Source organism: Geotrypetes seraphini, chromosome 13 (assembly GCF_902459505.1).
Source record: "Geotrypetes seraphini chromosome 13, aGeoSer1.1, whole genome shotgun sequence".
NCBI lineage: Eukaryota > Metazoa > Chordata > Amphibia > Gymnophiona > Dermophiidae > Geotrypetes > Geotrypetes seraphini.
The window spans coordinates 30,994,651-31,014,488 of record NC_047096.1 but is presented as its reverse complement, the minus strand read 5'-3'; the positions used below and the strand labels follow the sequence as shown (position 1 = coordinate 31,014,488).

Below are 19,838 nucleotides of genomic sequence, written 5' to 3'. Positions count from 1 at the left end.
AGAGATCAGGACATTACCGAGAGAATTACATTACAACGATTTAAGTAAATTACATGTTGTGGTATAGAAATATAAGTATAAGATATCTGGATTTATCGATAGAATAACTTGACAGGGTTCAAGTAGTTACAAGGTTCAGTGGGGAAAACAATATAGGCAACTGAAGAAAGATACCTAAACTTTGAAGGAATCAGTTAAGTGGATACCTAAGGGAGATGCTTATTTAGGAGAAGGTTAAAATGGATACCTAAGGGAGATGCTTATTTAGGAGTTTGGATATTTTTCGTAAATGAGGTTCAAGGGGATGACTAGTGTGTTATTTGCTGGGGAGAGTGCATGTGCGATTGGGGAGGGGAATATTAAGTAAGGACGTGTTTTTTGAAAAGAAATGTTTTGATTTCTTTCCGAAACACTTTGATGTCTGTTGTTTTGATCATCAGTTTGGTGATGGTGGGGTCAATTTTCGCTGCCTGAGTTGCTAGAAGGCTGTCGTAAAGTTTCTTACGTCGGGTACCATTATGAGGGGGGAAGGTGAAAAGATTCTGAGTTCTTCTTGATCTGGGTAGTCGGTAGCGGGCAAAGACGGTTGTTCAGGTTATTGGGGGCCATACCATGGGTTACTTTGAAAAGTAAGCAGTAGAGTTTGAATTGAGTTCTTGCTTTTATCGGAAGCCAGTGAGAGTCTACATAGGCGGGTGTGACGTGGTCGAATTTGCTGAGGCGAGTAGATGAGTCTGATAGCTGTGTTCTGAACGGTCTGTAGTTGTTTTATCATAGTATTTGGGCAAGGTAGGTAGAGGCTGTTGCAGTAATCTAAGGAGCTGAGTATGAGGGATTGTACAATGATCTTGAAGTGTTCTTTGGAAAAGAATTTTCTTATTTTTCTTAGGTTTCGCATGGTGAAGAATGCTTTTTTTATGGTTTTGTGTATTTGTGTTTGCATTGTGCAGCCTCTGTCTAGGTGTGTTCCCAGAATTTTGAGAGTATTCTGTATTGGATATTTGATTGTGTTTACACCTAGTTCTGTTAGGGATGTTTTTTGTTCCTTCTCTAGTAGTAGGAATTTGGTTTTCTCCGCATTCAGTTTTAACTTGTGGTTCGTCATTCATTTTTCTACAGTTTCCAATGTTGTTTTCAGGCGTCCGTTGGAGGTGGGGTCTTGGATGTCGAAGGGGAGGAGGATGGTTATATCATCCGCGTAGCTGAAGGATGTAATGTTTAGGGGGGTCTAGGGCCGTGCCTAGGGATGCTATGAAGAGGTTGAAAAGTATGGGCGATAGAGGGGATCCTTGTGGAACTCCGCAGGGGTTTGACCATGAGTCGGATAGAAGATCATTTGACTTGACTCTGTATGATCTTGTTTTGAGGAATCCTTGGAACCAGTTGAGAACATTACCTGATATTCCTATGGCATCTAGTATCTGGAGTAGTATGGAATGGTCAACTAAGTCGAATGCTGCTGAAAGATCGAGTTGGATGATTAGTAACTTATTTCCTTTGCTGAGGTGCTGACGGGCTATGTCTAGTAGGGAAACCAGAAGTGTTTCAGTACTGTGATTAGTTCTGAATCTGGATTGAGTAGGGTGTAGGATGTGGTGGTCTTCTAGGTAATTGGCGAGATATTGTGCTACTAGACCCTCTATGAGTTTGACGTATAGAGGTATAGAAGCGATTGGTCCTATAATTTAGTTGGGCTGTCTATTGGGCCTTTGGGGTCTTTTAGTATGGGAATAATTATGATTTCGCCAAGTTCGCGGGGGAACTGACCTTCCCTTAGGGGTGGTTTGCAGCCATAGCGTGAGACCAGCTGTGAATTTATGACGCTGTAGCTAGTAGATAAGGAGGACAATTGTTCAAATCACATGAAGATTTGCTGTATTTTTTATACAGCCGGTCTAGGTCTGACCATTGTGTCGTTGGGAAGTCGGTCCAGATCCTATCTGCTGAGGTGGCTTCGTCTTTTGTGGGTTTTGTTAGTATCTCTTCTAAGATGTTTCGAGAGTTGTTAAATGTGGATCTGATTGTGATGATTTTGTGTTTGAAATGGTCCCTAGTTGGGAGGCTGTTGGATTTGGTTTCCTAGGGTGGCGAGGTGGGGTTTGGTATCAGTGAGGATTTCTGACAAGGTTGAAAAGTTTTTTTTGTGTCCCGGTTTATCGGTGCCAATGAGTTTGGAGTTAGTAGTCTGTTCTTTTTTCTTCAGTTTGATTTTGTATTGTGTTGATTGGTGTCTCCATTCTGTTTTTGGTGTGGTCTTGTTTCTGTTTTTTTCCATGTCCTTTCTAATTGTCTGCATTGTCTTTTTAGGTGTAGGAGTTCGGCGGTCAAAAACCATTTGTCTGATGGTCTGCATATTTTATTTTGTTGTTTTAGTGTGCTAGTTTGTTTTAAAGCGGATTCACTTGTGGAGCGCCAGGTGTTTATGAATCCTTTGGGATTGTTTAGGTCTATTTCTGGGTCTACTGTGTCCCAGAATGTGGTAGGATCGTTTTTCTTTCTGACTTGAAGCTTGTTGTGTGTGGCGTGGGTTTGTTGTTATTCTGCACCCAGTTAATTGTGAAGGTGTACTTGTAATGGTCAGACCATAAGGTGGGATGCCAGGAGCCGTTGGTGATGTGGATGTTTTGGTGTGTTAAGGTTGGGGGAAGTGTAAGCGGCTATATCAAGTTGATGGCCCTTTATGCGTGGGGGTTCGGGATTGAGTATCTGGTAAGATAGGGTGTTGAGGTATGAAAGAATGTACCGCTACTTGATTGGAGGTGTGGTCTTCTAAGTGGAGATTGATGTCTCCTAGGATTCAGGTTATGTGTGGAGGAGAGGGAATGCTGGAGGATAAATTCTTCGCGTTCTTGTTTAGAGGTGTTCCATTTTCCTGTGTGACATAGCAGAGAGAAGGCAGTTCAGAGTTCCTGTGAGAGTGTTGTCTTACAATCTATCTAATATACCTGGGGACCAAACGACTCATCCAAGGATCACAAGGAGTCAGCGTGGATCAGAACCTGCAACCTCAGGGTGCCGAGGCCGCAGGTTCAACCCTTACGCCACACTCTCAGACATAGCACGGTAGGAGATAGCATGGCAAACTTTGTTTGACAGGGATGGCAAAACATAGTTTACAAAGCACGGTAAAGCTTAATATGGCAAACATGGTGCGGTGAGAAATAGTATTATAAATCATGGGTAACATAGAATGATACGACTTGGCAAAGTTGGTTTGGTAAGGCAAGCGTGCGTGATGAAACACAGTACAGAAGACATAGAACAGCAAACACTGTGTGGCAGACATGGCATGAGAGATTGAAGCATGGTAGACAATGTGGCAATAATCTATTGCACTCAAATTAATAATAGGGAGTTCACTATATCAATAGGCCTGTGCTGGCTTAATTACTATTTTCCGTGCGTCACAGGGTACTCATGAATATCACTGTTTAGTCGATACCAATATGAGTAAATTGTTAAGGGGCTGGAGGAGTTGCCTACAGTGAGAGATTGGAGAAACCGGGCCTCTTCTCCCTTGAAAAGAGGAGACTGAGAGGGGACATAATCGAAACATTCAAGATACTGAAGGGAATAGACTTAGTAGATAAAGACAGTGTTGTTCACCCTCTCCAAGGTAGAGAGAACAAGAGGGCACTCTCTAAAGTTGAAAGGGGATAGATTCCGTACAAACGTAAGGAAGTTCTTCTTCACCCAAAGAGTAGGTAGAGAACTGGAACGCTCTTCCAGAGTCTGTTATAGGGGAAAACACCCTCCAGGGATTCAGAGACAAAGTTAGACAAGTTGTCCTGCTGAATCAGCAGGTAGGGCTAGTCTCAGTTAGGCGCTGGGTCCTTGACCAGAGGGCCGCCGCATGAGCAGACTGCTGGGCATGATGGACCACTGGTCTGACCCAGCAGCGGCAATTCTTATGTTCTTATGCTCAGAACAACAGCTTACATGCTCAATTAAAAATGAGCATGGTACTACTACTACTACAATTTACTATTTCTATAGCGCTGAAAAGGCGTACGCCGCACTGTACATTTTAACATACAATAGACAGTCCCTGCTCAGAAGAGATTACAAACTAATTTAGATAGGACATTACGGGGTTGGGGAGATTATGGTAGAGGAAATGATACAGTGGGCCTAGATATCTGACAGCAGTGAGTGGGAGTTAAGAGTTGAAAGCAGTTTCAGAAAAGTAAAGGGACCATCATCGCACCTTCCAGTCCCATTCCACCAAGGCATTGATTACATCATTTACACTGTTGTTACTCATTAACTTTTACTTATTACTTATCTTGTGGTTTGTCGTCTTGGTGTGCTAGTTTCCGTTACAATAAAGCCTACGCTCACTGCTGTCCTCCACATAAAATCCCTGACACTGTGCATTGAGCCAACCCCTCCCCCCCTTACTCACATTTCACAATGGTACCTTCCTCAGGAGGGGACGCATTACTTCCTGGCCCATAGAATACTATTACAACCCAGAATTGGAGCATCTAACCTTGGTGATCATCTCTGGAAAACCACGACAGAAATTGCATCTGCAAAAACACTTTCCAGTTGATACTCAGACAGCGACAGTATACTGTTTTTCTGTTGGCTGCAGACACTAAAACTGGAAATTCAGTGCCGGGCCCTGTGTGGCTTCAGCTTTGAATTTCCAGTTTGTTAAAAGATGGCTATAGTATGCCCAGTTAGGTCAGCATTCAGCCTTAACCAGCCATGGGTTAGCACCTACAGATAGGACACCTAGTTATGTGGTCCTATTTATGCACTAAACATGCATATTGAGAGTTAACTAGACTCCACCCCTGAAATGCACCTGGATGCACCTAACAGGCTGGCTTTCACTTACACCATCTGCAGCTATGACAGGTAGCGCATGGTACCTTACCCATGTGTTAACTGCAAATGCTGTCCCGCTCTTGAATTGAATACAGAAAAGGATTAAATTCAAGGTTTTGACTACACTTCCCCCTTCCGATTTGCGGTTTTAGGACTCACGATTTCGATTATTCATGATTTCCTAAAACCAGAATCACCCCCCCTCCCACCTCCCGGACCTTACCTGGTGGTCTAGCATAGAAACATAGAGTATGACGGCAGAAAAGGGCCAGCGGCCCAACAAGTCTGCCCCCTCAAGAACCCTCCCTCAGCAAATTTGCCCACTCTAGAATTCCCTCTCCCATGAGAATCCATCTTTTAAGCTTAACTCTGTAGTAACCCTACTTGTTTGTCCCAACGTCTCTTGAAGTCGAGAACGTTACTGGCCTCGACTACTTGGTGTGGAAGACCATTCCATCGATCAATAACCCTTTCGGTGAAGAAGTATTTCCTGGTGTCACCGTGAAATCTTCCCCCTTTAAGTTTTAGCAGATGCCCTCTTGTCGCCGTGGGATCTTTGAGAAAAAAGATTTCTTCCTCCATTCGGTGCGGCCCTTGATGTATTTGAATGTTTCTATCATGTCCCCCCCTTGTCTCTGCGCTCTTCGAGAGAATACAAAACGCAGTTTGGTCAGAGACGTTCCTCATAAGTGAGATCCCTGAGTCCCGAGACCATTCTAGTGGCCATTCTCTGGATCGACTCCATTTTCTTCACATCTTTTTGATAATGTGGCCTCCAGAACTGGACACAGTATTCCAGGTGAGGTCTCACCATGGATCTGTACAATGGCAGTATGACATCAGGCTTTCGGCTGATAAAGCGTCTTCTGATGCAACCCCAGCTTTTGTCTAGCTGTTGCTGAAGCATTTCTCTACATTGATTTGCAGCTTTCATATCATCCCAGATGAGTACCCCTAAGTCCCTTTCTGCAGTAGTTCTTGGTAAGCTTTCACACCGTTCAAGGTGTATGCTCTGCATGGATTACTGTTTCCAAGATTGCATTACTTTACATTCTTTTGCATTAAAGTTTAGTTGCCAAGTACTTGGACCATTGTTCCAGCAGAAGTAGGTCCTGCTCCATAGTGTTGGGCCTGGTAGCGCTGTCAGGTTCCGTTGCCCTGCCCACAACGTTGCATAGTTTAGCGTCATCTGCAAATAATGTAATTTTGCCAACGAAGTCCCCTGAGTCAGTATTCCTTACAAAAGATATTTAAACAGTATCGGGCCCAAGACCGAGCCCTGTGGCACTCCACTGGTCACTCTCTCGATGTTTTTGAGGGAATACCGTTTACCATTACTCTTTTGAAGTCTGCCACTAAGCCAGTCTTTTACCCATGCTGTTAGTGTTTCTTCAAGCCCAAGCATGTTCATTTTGCTCAATAAACCTATGGTGTGGGACTCTATCAAAAGCCTTGCTGAAGTCTAAATATACAATATCTAGCAGTCTTTTGGGGCAGGAGCAATCTTCCTACACTCCCACCTTATGCAGATCACTCATCCAAAATGGCTATCATGAGTTCCTGTTGTAGTCTCGAGAGACTTCAGGAACTCATGGCAGCCATTTTGGATGAGTGATCTGCACGGGCAGGAGCGTCGGATGATAGACCACCATGTAAGGTCCGGGATGCTGGGAGGAAGGAGTGAGAGAGGGGGGGAGGGGGCAGGTCAGAGTCGGCCCAAAAGTTATTCACAAATTTTCAATATTCACGGGCCAGCTCTGCCCCTAACTCCTGCGAATATCGAACTCCTTTATCAGATACTTTGTCCTATAGCATTTCCCGGTTTTACTTTTCTATAAAACTAATTTGTAAAGCAGACATTCCACTTTCAGTAATATCTTTTAAGAAACATTGTTGCAAAAGGTAGAAGTAATGAATATCAGAGGGATTAAGATGGGAGGGAGCTTCTCTTGCTCTAGTGCTTTGAAGTTTCTGCATTAAGCTGATCATTTTTGCAGGCCTGATTGGGAATTTCTTATACAGAGTATGCAAATGAGCTGTATAGAAAAACAGTATGCAAAATGTACAACAACAAAAAGCACCTCATTGAGATGTAGTTATTGTATTGCAAAATTGTGGGTGTAGTTTGTGCACTCAAAGTCAATGAACTGCTTTGCATGATTCTCCACCTCAAGGTCATTAACTGCTGGCTTTAAGTACAATTTCATATACAAGCACTATGAACAAAGCTACTATTTGTGGAGACACAATTAGCAAGTGTAGCTTTGCATACTATAATTAGAAATACTGTACTACAAGCTATTACAAATAGCATGCATTCTTATTATAACATACAAAGCTATTTTCATGAAATGTATTCCTCCTTCATTCGTTGCCCTCTTATCTGCTGTACGCATTTTCTTTTCTGTTTTTTTAAAGTGGCAATTGAATTTGTATACATCTGCTTGAGTTTCTTTTTGCTTTTAAAGGCTTTTGCACCATGGAGAGGTCTTTCTCATGCAGGCTATCTCAGTCCTCTGGTTTCAGGTCTTATTCATTTACCAAGTCATAATTCATAATCTATGTGTGGACCTGCTACGTTTGCCCATGCTCTGCCTAAACTCTGCTCCTGTGCATGTCCACTGTCAAAGTCCACCCCATCATGTCATAAGGCACCTAATCTTATGCCAGTCAGTATTTTATAAAAGATCACTTATGTACTCATACATGCCTTTATAAAAGAAGTATTCATGCCCCTATATAAGACTCTGGTGAGACCTCATTGAGAATATTCTGGAGACTGCACCTTCAGAAAGATATAAACAGGATGGAGTCAGTCCAGAAGAAATTAAAGATATCAATCTGTATACTTTGGAGGAAAGGTGAGAGAGGGGAGATATGATAAGACATTTAAATACCTAAATGGCTTAAATGCTCTTGAGTCGAGTCTATTTCATTTGAAAGGAAGCTCTGGAATGAGATGGCATAGGATGAAGTTAAGAGGTGATAGGCTCTAGAGTAATCTAAGGAAATGCTTTTTTAGTGAAAGGGTGGTAGATGCATGGAACAGTCTCCCGGAAGAGGTAGCGGAGACGGAGACTGTATCTGAATTCAAGAGGGCCTGGGATAGGCATGTGGGATCTCTCAGAGAGAGGAAGAGATAATGGTTACTGCGGATGGGCAGCTCTATGACCTCACAATTCAGGTGTAAAGAGCCTTAGCCTATAGAAAGAGGAGATGCAAATGTTAAGAGCCTTAGCCAATAGGGAGAGGGGAGATATGATAAGAGACGTTCAAATACCTATGTAATGTAAATACGCATGAGTCGAGTCTATTTCATTTGAAAGGAAGCTCTGCTCTGGAATGAGAGGGCATAGGATGAAGTTAAGAGGTGATAGGCTCTGGAGTAATCTAAGGAAATGCTTTTTTACTGAAAGGGTGGTAGATGCATGGAACATTCTCCCAGAAGAGGTAGCGGAGACGGAGACTATATCTGAATTCAAGAGAGCTTGGGATAGGCACGTGGGATCTCTTAGAGAGAGGAAGAGGATGGGCAGACTGGATGGGCCAGTTGGCCTTTATCTGCCATCATGTTTCTATGTAACACTAGGGGCTCATTTTACTAAGGTGCGCTAGCGTTTTTAGCACGCGCTGCATTGCCGTGCGCGCTAACCCGCGCTACTCGTCAAAATCGAACGCCAGCTCAATGCTGGCGTTAGTGTCTAGCACGCGCTAAAACCGCTAGTGCAGCTTAGTAAAAGGAGCCCAAGGCTGAGTTGCAGCTCACAGCCTCACTGGATGCCCTCATAAACTCCAAGGCTTTTTCTTTTGGTAGGATTGCATACCCTGCCTAACCATCTCCTGAAAAATCTCCAAAAGGAAAAGACAAGAAAGTCAGCTTTCTTTTTACTTGCCGCTGCCTTTGTATATAGTCTGAACCTTTATTGATAAAATTTAGCTCAATTTTTAAGACACTTTTTTTTTTTTTTTGAATAGCATTTGGAGGCAATCCAGAAAACGAATCTGATTTTTTTTTTAATATATTTGTCTAATGTGAACAGTGGGCAAATGCAAGAAGGGATGTGGGTAGAATACAATAACTATGCAAAATAGTGTATAATTGTATGTCTATGTTCTGAGTAAATGTGTACTTTACTGTGCAACAATGGAGCTCTTTTCTGCTTTTAGAATACGATTTTATTGTTAATCTGCTTACAATTGCATTGCGAATGAGGCAGTGTATAAAATTCCAAATAAGCAACATACAGTATAATAAAAATAGCTTTACTGGGTCAGACCAATAGTCCATCTAGCCCAGTATCTCATCTTCACAAAGGCCAATGCAAGTCACAAGTACCTGTCAAAACCCCAACTAGTAGCAGCATTCCATGCCACCGATCCACGGCAAGCAGTGGCTTCTCCCATGTCTGCCTCAACAACAGTTTATGGACATTTCCTCCAGGAACTTCTCCAAACCATTTTTAAAACCAGCTACATTAACCACTCTTACCACATCCTCTGGCAAAGCATTCCAGAACTTAACTATTCTCTGAGTGAAAAAATAACTCATTTGGGGATAAAATGCAGTTAACTGCCATCTGGACCATGTTTCCAGTGCCTGAAAAGGCCAGAGGATGCTGTCGAACAAGGGAATATTGATGACTTAAAAGAACATAAACCCAGCAGGATTTGGACATTGAGGATTTTCAGAAGCTTTTTGCATTATAAATTTGTTCTGGATTGCTGTCATGGGACATGGCAAAGACCCTGGCAGGGCTGGCGAGACAATCTGTTTACATCGCTGCTTCTGCTAGCCACCCGCTGCACATTTTGAGGACGCAGAAGCGGGTGCTACAGAGATGCCAGACCTGGGGGGAGGGGAATAAGAAGAGAAGGATACTGGACTGGGGGGGATAGACCTGGGGAAGAAGGTGGAAAGTCAAATGTGCGCAAGACAAAAGCGTGTGGACAATTGCATGCATACGAGCGCAAGACAATTGAGCGCAAAACAATTCAGTGCAAGACACGTGAGCGCAACGACAATTGAGCGCAATGACAATTCTGCGCAATGACAATTGAGCGCAAGACAATTGAGCACACAAGTGTGCGGAGCGCGCCACAAAATGTTAACAACACAATCATGCGCACGTTCACGTAAAGATGTCATTGTCATCATACATGACAGTGTTTTGCAAGTGCATTTTTATAACTATGGTTACCTAGCCTCTTTGTGCTTAGAATATAAGTCACGTGAATGCATTTTTGTTACTTTGATTACGTTTGCTCCTTTTATATGTACTGAGAATAGCCCGCCTTTCTTTCGCTGCCTGACTGTGTCTGTTATAGGTAAATTTCTGGTCTTGCTAGAACTTGCTCTATAACAGGTATTTGTCTTGCGCAGATTTCACTCGCCTTTGGTGAGAGCGACACTATTTCCAAATTTCTTCATTTGCAGTTGGCTTGCGCTCAGATGTCTTGCACTCACTTGTCTTGTGCTCAGATGTCTTGCACTCAGACCTCTTGTGTTCACTTGTCTTTGCGCATTTGTCCTGTGCACATTTAACTATGAAATGGGGAAGAAAGGATGATAGATGCTGGACCCAGAGAGGTGAATGAAAGGAAGAGAGAGAGAACAGATGGGAAGAGGGAGAGATGCTGGATTTGGAGGCAAATGTTTGGAAAAGAATGAAAAGACTGGACCTTGAAGAAAAAAACAATTGACCAATTGCGGGAAGGAGAGAGAGAGGGTAGATAAAGAGAGAGACATTTTGGGGTGCTTGGTATGGAAGGAGGAGAGGAGAGAGGCAACAAGCTGGCTAAATGGAGGGAAAGGGACAGAGAAAAGAGATTTTGGACACAAGTGTGAGATAGAGACACAGAGGGTTAATACTGAACACAGGGGAGGGATAGGAATACAGAGGGTTAATGCATAGGGGCACTGAAAAAGCAGGTGCTGGACATCCAGGGATAATAGGGATAGAGACATAGAGGGGAGACACTGGACTGGATGGAGAAGGACACAGAAGAAAGATGATGCTAGATATAGATAGAGAACAAACGTCAAAAGGACAGGAGACCCTGCATGAGAAGAAAAACCAGAGAAAAGCAGAAAAGAGAGACTGGGAGCTAAACAATGTTTCAGACCCTAAAGGTAACAAGAAGGTGGTTATATTTCTGAATTTATTAATTGTAATATGTCAGTTGTGGGAAATGTCCATCTCTTATATCTTACATTTAAGTTTCTATTTCTGTCACTATCACAGATTTTCTATACACTTTCCGTATCTACGAATTCACTTATTCGCGATTTTAAACCTAAAATTCCTTTTTCTTTTTTTGAGCTATTTTAAGCCCTTTAAGCCTCCCCCCCCTTAAGCCTTACCTGGTGTTCTAGCGGGTTTTTGGGGCAAGAGCAATCTTCCCACGTTCCTGCCCCATGCAGATCGCTTACAGAGACTATGGGAGCTCAAGGCAGCCATTTCCTGTGAGCGATCTGCAGGGGGCAGGAGCGTGGGAAGATCGCTCCTGCCTGAAAACCCGCTAGACCACCAGGTAAGGCTTAAGGGGGGCTTTCAGGGCTTACAATAGCCAGGGGAAGCGGGGGATAGGGACAGAATCGGCCTGAATATTATTCGTGTTTTTTTAATATTCGCGGGCTGGCTCTGCCCCTAACCACCGCAAATACGGAGGAAGAAGTGTATAGGTCACCTTGGGAGAAATGGTGCTTATAGTGTCATAGAGGACCCCTTTAAAATTTTCCACCAAGGGCTTATTCAATCCTAGCTATGCCACTAATCAAGAGTTTTATTCTTTTTACTTTCAGTAATCAGTATTTTGTCGGCGATACTTTTAAAGTTGGTTCCTGCAATGAAGGTTTAAAAGCTACTCAATTTATACTTCAGATAACGTAAAGGAAAGATTAGCATGGATTAAATGTGTTCTATAGAATATGCTTGCTTTCAAGCACAGATAAAACTATAAATATTCACTTTTTAAGTTATTGTGTGTGCTTAATTGTTAATTAACATTAGTTACTAGAGCAGCTGAGAGATAGCAATGTACGTAATTAAGTTTTCTACAGATCTAATGGTTTACCTACATAGCAGTGGCATACCTAACATATGTGATACCCGGGTCCCATCATTTTTTGACACCCCACCATCTGTATGAAAACATGATTTTTAGTAACAATCCACATGTCACACAAGAGTGTATCTAGGAAAAGGCAGCATCTTACATATTGCAGTGAGCAGTACATCAATACATCCATTGTAAAACTAAACAAGCCAGACTAGTACAGATCAATCCTACACAGTCGATCCTAACAGAAAACCATGTCTTTTCGAACATACAGAACACAGAAAACACCTTCGCCTAGTATGTAATCCTAAACTAACTCCTCCCCCTTTTACAAAACTGTAGTGTGGCTTTTAGTCATGGTGGTAACAGCTCAGATGCCAATGCTAAAAAATGCTCTACAGTTTTGTAAATGGGGAGATAGAATAAAAATATGTAGACAAAGGTTAAACTGAAGCACCAAAAAGCTGGACTCCTCATACAATGCAACATCACAAATAGCTATGCATCTCCCCTAAAGCAAAAAAAAATAAAAATAATATATATATAATTTTATTCTACCTTGTCTTCTCTGGTTTCTGCTTTCCTCATCTTCTTGTCACTCTCTTCCTTTCATTCACTGTCTACCCTCTCTTTGCCCCTTCTATATGGAATCTTCTCTCCTTCTATTCTCCTTCCAGAAACTTTATGCCTCCCCCTCCCATCTCTCCCTTTACCCCCATTGGTCTGGCATCCATCTTCTTCCCTTCCCTCCTCCAATGGTCTGGCATCTCTCTCCTCTCCTTCCCTCTCCCACACCCCCATGGTCTGTCATTTTACTCTCTCCTCTCCCTTCCCCCCACTTCCATCAGCAATCTGCCCCTTTCTCTCCCTCCACCACGCTTCCTTACCACCCTGACCCCCATTCTCACCCTCCACACCCTTCCTTACCACCCTAAATCCCTTTCTCTCCCTTCACCACCCTTCTATACCACCCTGACCCCATTTTTCTCCTTCCACCACCCTGCTATGCTCCTTTCTTTCTCCATCCAAATCAGCAAGGTCCCGCAATGACTACTTCTGTTGCCTCTGCTCCGGAAGAGGTAAGTGATGTCAGAGGGGGGCTGGCAGACGCAGGGAGTTGCGGCAAGGTCCCGCGATGACTGCGGCTGCTGGTCCACCCCCCACCCCCCCGATGTCACTTACCTCTTCCGGAGCAGAGGCAGTAGAAGTAGTCATCGCGGGACCTTCTTGCACTTCAGCGCGGCTGCCGACTCTGCTCTTGGATAAGTACGGCAGCCGCACTGAGGTACCGTTTTGAGTTAGGGTGGAGGTTACAGACCCAGCCGGCTGTGCACCCCCTTGAAGCGTGCACCCAGGGCAGATCACCCCCCCCCACCCCCTTGGTATGCCACTGCTACACATAAACAGAAAAATGAAGGCAGATAAAGACCAGGATGTGACTCTAAACATTCCATCGTATCTAAATATGTTAGGGGTATATTTGGATACAAAGCTCACCATGCAAGAACAAATTATGCAAACGGATAAAAGTGTATTTTTTCAGTTGAGATTGTTGTCAAGGGTAAAATTTATGATGTCAATATCAGATCTTCGGACTATGACTCTAGGATTAATTTTTGTGATTCCTTGCTGATAGGTATTTCAAAATGTAGAATTAAAGCATTACAGGTGGTGCAGAATGAGGCAGCTCGTATGATCACAGGGGTAGCCTGGAATGATCATATTACTCCAGTACTGAAGAATTTGCATTGGCTGCCAATTCAATCGCAGATTGAATACAACATTTTGACAATTGTTCATCAGGTAATTTATGGGGAGACGCCTCTGTATCTAAAACAGCTTTTGAAACAATATATTCCTTCTAGGAATTTGAGATCACAATCCGCGATGAGGCTATCGATCGATACAGTAGGTGAAACATGTTATTAAAAAATGCAAGCAACAGCTATCTCTTTGTAGGCCCAGATTTGTGGAATACATTACCAGGGTTTTAAGATTATGTAGAGAGAAACTCTCATTTAAGAAACAGTTGAAAACATATCTATTTATTAAAGCTTTTTATTAGCTTTGAAGAGAAATGTATTATACAGTTCATATAGGGTGAGCTTTTTATTAGCGTTATGCTAGTTTTAGTGATTCTATTTGGAAGAAAAAGATAGGATGTCTAGGTTATAATATACTTGAGTATGTTTTGAATATGTATGTTTTTTACTGTAACCCACTTAGGTGATAAACGTGAAATAAATTTTTAAATAATAAATCTAGTCTGCCTAACCATGTCATCTAACTTCCATTCTTTTCCTTTAGAGATCCAGTGTAGAAAATGACACGGGGACAATCTGTCCCCGCACCCACAGGAACTCCAATTTCCCTGTCCTGTCTGCGGGTTTTGTCGCTATCGCTGTCCTTGCCCCATTCCTGTAAGCTCTGCCTTAACCGCACAAGCCTCAAACACTTATAATTTTAAAGTGTTTGAGGTTTGTGTAGATGAGGACAGAGCTTAGGTATTGGTGGAATGAGGCATTAGTTCCCTGTTCCCTTTTCCATATTGCATTGTAAAGTCTCTGTAAAGTCGCTCTTTATACAGTCTCTTCCCTTGTAAACCGCTTAGAACTGTTTGTTGTATGGCGGTATATAAAAATAAAGTTATTAAAGTTATTATTATGACATAACAATCTGAGCTCTAGAATGTTGCTACTTATGATTTTAGTGTTTGAGGCTTGTGCAGATGAGGACAGAGCTTAGGTATTGGCGGAATGAGGCATTATGACATCACAATCTGAGCTCTAGAATGTTGCTACTTATGATTTTAAAGTGTCTGAGGCTTGTGCAGATGAGGACAGAGCTTAGGCATTGGCGGAATGAGGCATTATGACATCACAATCTGAGCTCTAGAATGTTGCTACTTATGATTTTAAAGTGTCTGAGGCTTGTGCAGATGAGGACAGAGCTTAGGCATTGGCGGAATGAGGCATTATGACATCACAATCTGAGCTCTAGAATGTTGCTACTTATGATTTTAAAGTGTTTGAGGTGTGTGCAGATAAGGACAGAGCTTGCAGGAATGGGGCAGGGATAGGGAAAGAACTTGCCGGAGCGGGATAAGAAAATGAGCTCCCTTAGGGACAGTGAAAAATTTGTCATAGTTCATTAAAATTTGATAACACGCTTCTCCTGGAATATAAAGCGATGTACATTAAAAATTTAAATATAAATAGGGAACAAACAACAAATAATAAACATAGACCTTCCAAGACTGACATACTTTGTTTGGGGTTGTGACATGAGAACAATAGGAAAAGGGAAGGAGGAACTACAATTTATTAAGAAAAAGCATATGAAAGGGAGGTGCAGTAGGGTAGATGTGACAGGTTAAGTGATAATAAAATAAATATTACTGTATATGTGATAAATCAATTGTAGGCCTCTTTAAAAAGAAAGCATTTTAAACTACTTTTGAATTTATCCAAGTTTTGTTCAGCTCTGAGGTATAAGGGAGGGAGTTCCAAATTGAGGGGGCAGTAACTGAGAAAATAAGAGTACGACGGGTGCCAATTATTTTTAAGGACGGGACATTTAGAGAGTGTTGTGGGGCTGATCTTAAGGTTCTGGAAGGGGGGGGGTCATATGGAATAGTCTATCTATAAATGCAGGAGCATTAGTCTGTAGAGTTTTGAAAGTTAGAAAAGCAATTTTATAGGTGATCCGGTGTGAGATAGGCAACCAATGAACTTTCTTTAACAAAGGGGTGACGTGATCGATTTTTTTGAACCCGAGATGATTTGATGGCCGTATTTTGTATGAGTTGATGGCGCCTAATATCTTTTTGACACAACCCTTATATAATGAGTTGCAATAATCCATTTTGGATATTATAAGGGAGTGAATTATGATATTAAGAGAATCTGAGTACTTCGGAAACATTTTTCTTCCAAACCACCTCCACCAGGAGGCTGTTCCACACACTCACCATCCTTTCAGTGAAAAAAATATTTTCTGAGGTTTACTTCTGAGTCTGTCCCCTTTCACTTTCATCCTATGCCCCCTAATTCCATAGTTTCTATCCCTCCTGCCGATCTTGGCGGATGGAGGTGTCAGGCAGGAGGGAGTGGGCATCCCTCCTGACAATCTTGGGGTGGGGGTCCTGGGGGTCCTCTGCTCACCGCAGCTGGCTCAGCTGATTGCAGCAGGGGAATTTCCCGTGATCAGCTGAGCCGGCAGTACTCCCTGAAGCCGGCAGTACTCCCCGAAGGTTTTGGGGAGTCCTGCTGGCTCAGCTAATCAGGGATTCCTGTGCTGCGATCAGCTGATGGCAAGGGATCTCTTGGCAAAGATAGGCGACTGAGCCGCCTATCTTTGCAATCTGGCAGGCGCAATTCTCTAACAACACCGGTTGACGTGGACGCTGGTTAGAGAATCGGGGGTTAAGGCATCTGTTCCTAAGGTAGACGCAATTCTGTATGAGAACACCGGTTCGTGATTGAAACACAATTCTTGGGTGCTTCTTAAGTGGCCACCGAGATCGGCATCCTATACAGAATCTGGCCATAGCACCTCTTCCTTAGCAATTGTGTGACTTTTTAATATGATAATTAACTTATGATGCCACTCCTCCTCCTTTTCTTCCTCCCCTGACTTTCTTGAACAGAATACACTTCTCCCTCCAGATTTGTGGGAGATACAGGCAGAGCCGGACCGCGAATGGCGAAAAACTGCGAATATCCGTCTCTGACCCACCCCCGCCTCCCTCCCGCCTTCCCAGCCTTACCTGGTGGTCTAGCGGGCTTTCGGGGCTGCTGTGAGTTCCCGTAGTCTCTCGAGACTATGACGGGAACTCCCTACAATTATTTCCTAATGGCGATCTGCACGGGGCAGGAGCGTAGGAAGATCGCTCCTGCCCCGAAAGCCCGCTAGACCACCAGGTAAGGCCGGGATGCCGGGGGGAAGACTTAACAATGTTTTTTTTTTCCCCTTCCCAAAAAATTGCAAATATGTGAAATCGCGATTACTGAAACCGCGAATGGGGAAGGGGAAGTGTATAGACTAGTATTACTATATCTCACTCAAGTGTATAGAGGTATTCAATGACTCCCTTGGACCTTATAGCTGTTCATGATCCTAGTTCTATAGGGGGCATGCCTCTCATACTTACCATGCAGGGTTCTAGTAATCTAGGGTTACCAGATTTTTGGGAACTAAAATCCAGACCCATGCCCTGCCCCCGGGCCCACCCACTTCTGCACGAGTAATGCCCCATTCTGCCCCCACCCCTCAACCTGTTCACTTGTTGGGAGGGCATCTGCACACGCACTGGCGTGATGTGATGACATCACACACGCGCACTCATGTATGTGACGTCACCGCGTTACATCAGCGCATGCATAGACGCCGTCCCAATGTTGCACCTAACTGGAAGCTTTTCAAAACCTGGACAAAGTGCTGGGTTTTGAAAAGCCGTCCAGACATGTCGTCTAAAAGGAGGGCATAATTGGGGAAATCCGGACGTCTATTAACTACTTAGATTTTTGGAGAAAGAACATTGGGTTTGACGAACTATTGGTCTAATCCAGTCTAATATGCTCTCTTGAAGTCAGTGGGAGATGCCATCTCATAAATGAAGGAAGAACAGAGGGAAAACATAGATTGGTTTAGGTCCTATATTGGCACGTGTCTGAGAAGGTCTACATGGAGTGGTTTACTGATTGTCAACTGCTATCGGCAGATAATCCACACATTTCCTCACACTCTTTCAACATTTGCAATGACAGGTTGTTGTTTTTTTCTTTTATTAGTGTAACTTGCCTATATACACGTGCTAAGCTTCTCTTTCTGCAAGATATGCTCTGGCAGCTGAATCTCTAAATGGAGAAAGGGCAGAAAAGTTTATTTGATACTGGGAACACAACAGGGTTGATTACTTTCAATTACTCCAAACACACTTGGCCAAAAATCATTAAAAAAAACCTCCAAACACTCTCAGAGATCTGTGGCTGAGCGTAATAATGCCTTTGATAAGTTTGTTCTGTTTTATTCTACATTCCAGCCCTAAAGTGACAAGAGAAAGCATTTTCTCCGAGCTTCTCCATTACATATGAGATTAACAATTTCTGGAGAAGGCAGGAGTCTTTTCTCTTATACTTCAGATAAGATTTTTTTTCTGTCTAATCTTAACACTCCAGGATCAAAGTCTGACAGGTCCCATGAAAGCTGTATTTGTTGCTTGTCAATACATTTTTTCTACTTCTTCCCTTCACAGGTACATGTACCTGGTCACACTGGCCTACAAGACATGAGTATCTACACTCCTCCCTCCATATTCGTGGGGGTTAGGAGCAGAGCTGGTCAGCGAATATGGAATATTCACAAATAACTTTTGGGCTGACTCTGGCCCACCCCCTCCTCCCTCCTGCGTCCCGGACCTTCCCCAGACCTTACCTGGTGGTCTAGCGGTGACACGGGGCAGGATCGATCTTCCTACTCTCCTGCCCCATGCAGAGCCATCATCAAAATGGCTGCCGTGAGTTCCTGTGGCAAAAGGGTGCTCAGAATTTAGGAAGTTGATTGGGTGAACTGAGAACTTTTCAGCACTCTCCCCCCCCTATATTATCCTAAGCCTATCAAATCAAATCTAATCTAATCTAAACCTTAAGTTTATATACCGCATCATCTCCATGAGTATGGAGCTCGACACGGTTTACAAGAACTTAAAATAGTAGGTAGAGAAGAAGAAAAAGGATTACATGAACTTATGTGAAGAAGGGGGGGGGGGGAGAAAAGAAGGGGGGGAATTTGCTGAAAAGCCAGGTTTTCAGTTGTTTGCGGAATAACTGAAGGGAGCTCAGGTTCCGCAACGGGGAGGTGAGGTCGTTCCAAATCTGTTAAGGAATTAGCCAAGAACTACAGAGGATCTGCCTTGTTGAAGATTTACACTGTTTTCCAAACATGGATCTAATTTGAGCATTCAGGTTTATGACTCCTACGCAGTGACTAAGGATGTGCTACTAATTCAAACAATGAGCAAATCATGACATGATCTTTTTTGTTTTGGTTTGTGTCATTTTCCATCTGAAATGATGCAAAATTCCCCAACAAAATCATACTTTGTTTGTGAATGTTAGCAAGTGCTTACATGCAGACACAAACAAACAAAAGACAAATGAACAGTATTTTCCACCCCCCCCCCAGCAATAACTCAGTGATCAGAAGGCACAATTCTTGCAGTCAAAGCACATAAGATTTGTGACTTTATTTATTTTGCACACGTTATGCTCCACGCTTTACGCACTCCCTCAGTTTCCTTGTATTTCAAAGTTCGGAGCTGGTGCATGAGATGTGTGAAAATTCAAGTACGCATAGGAAAGAAATGAAAAGGCGTACCTCAAGGTAGACCACCCATGGCATAACCAAAGTTGCCACCAATAGATCTGCTACAGCCAGGCTGACAATCAAGTAGTTTGTGGTAGTCTGGAGGGCTTTCTCGCGTGAGACAGCCATGCACACCAGCACGTTCCCAAAGACGATGACAAAGATAAGCAGCGTGAGTAGCATGGCATAGTAATTGTAGTGAAACTTCTGGCCCACGTCAGATCCATTTGTCCTATTGTTAATGTCATCATTGTAGTAAGACAGGTTCAGGAAATCCATGTAGCTGCAAGTGTCGATTTCCAGCTCAGCTGCCACACAGGAAAGGAGAGAAGAAAGGAAATGGAAATTAAATTTTATACAGTACTAATTGCCATCAACATCTTTGTTTCAAACGCCAGATATTTAAGGAGTGCTCAAAGTGCACAGACCTGTTTCTACCAAAGAGTCTGCCCTTGATCTAATCTCAGCTTTCTACATACTATCCCCTTTATCATCTGATCAGTGGCGTAGCGAGAATGAGAGGCTCCTCTCCCCCGCCCTCATCATGGCCCCCCCCAACCACTTCCTCCTGTATCACG

The 19,838-nt window shown here is 43.1% G+C and overlaps 1 protein-coding gene across 2 annotated transcripts in view; it reads right to left on the bottom strand.

Moving 5' to 3' along the window:
* The window catches only part of DRD2 (dopamine receptor D2), a 66,123-nt gene extending 46,584 nt beyond the window's left edge, over positions 1-19,539 (bottom strand). For both annotated transcript variants that reach the window (XM_033917373.1, XM_033917374.1), the window contains exon 1: positions 19,273-19,539. In XM_033917373.1, the coding sequence (XP_033773264.1) occupies positions 19,273-19,539 (267 nt within the window). The remainder of the gene's footprint in view (positions 1-19,272) is intronic.
* Positions 19,540-19,838: the final 299 nt, after the last annotated feature.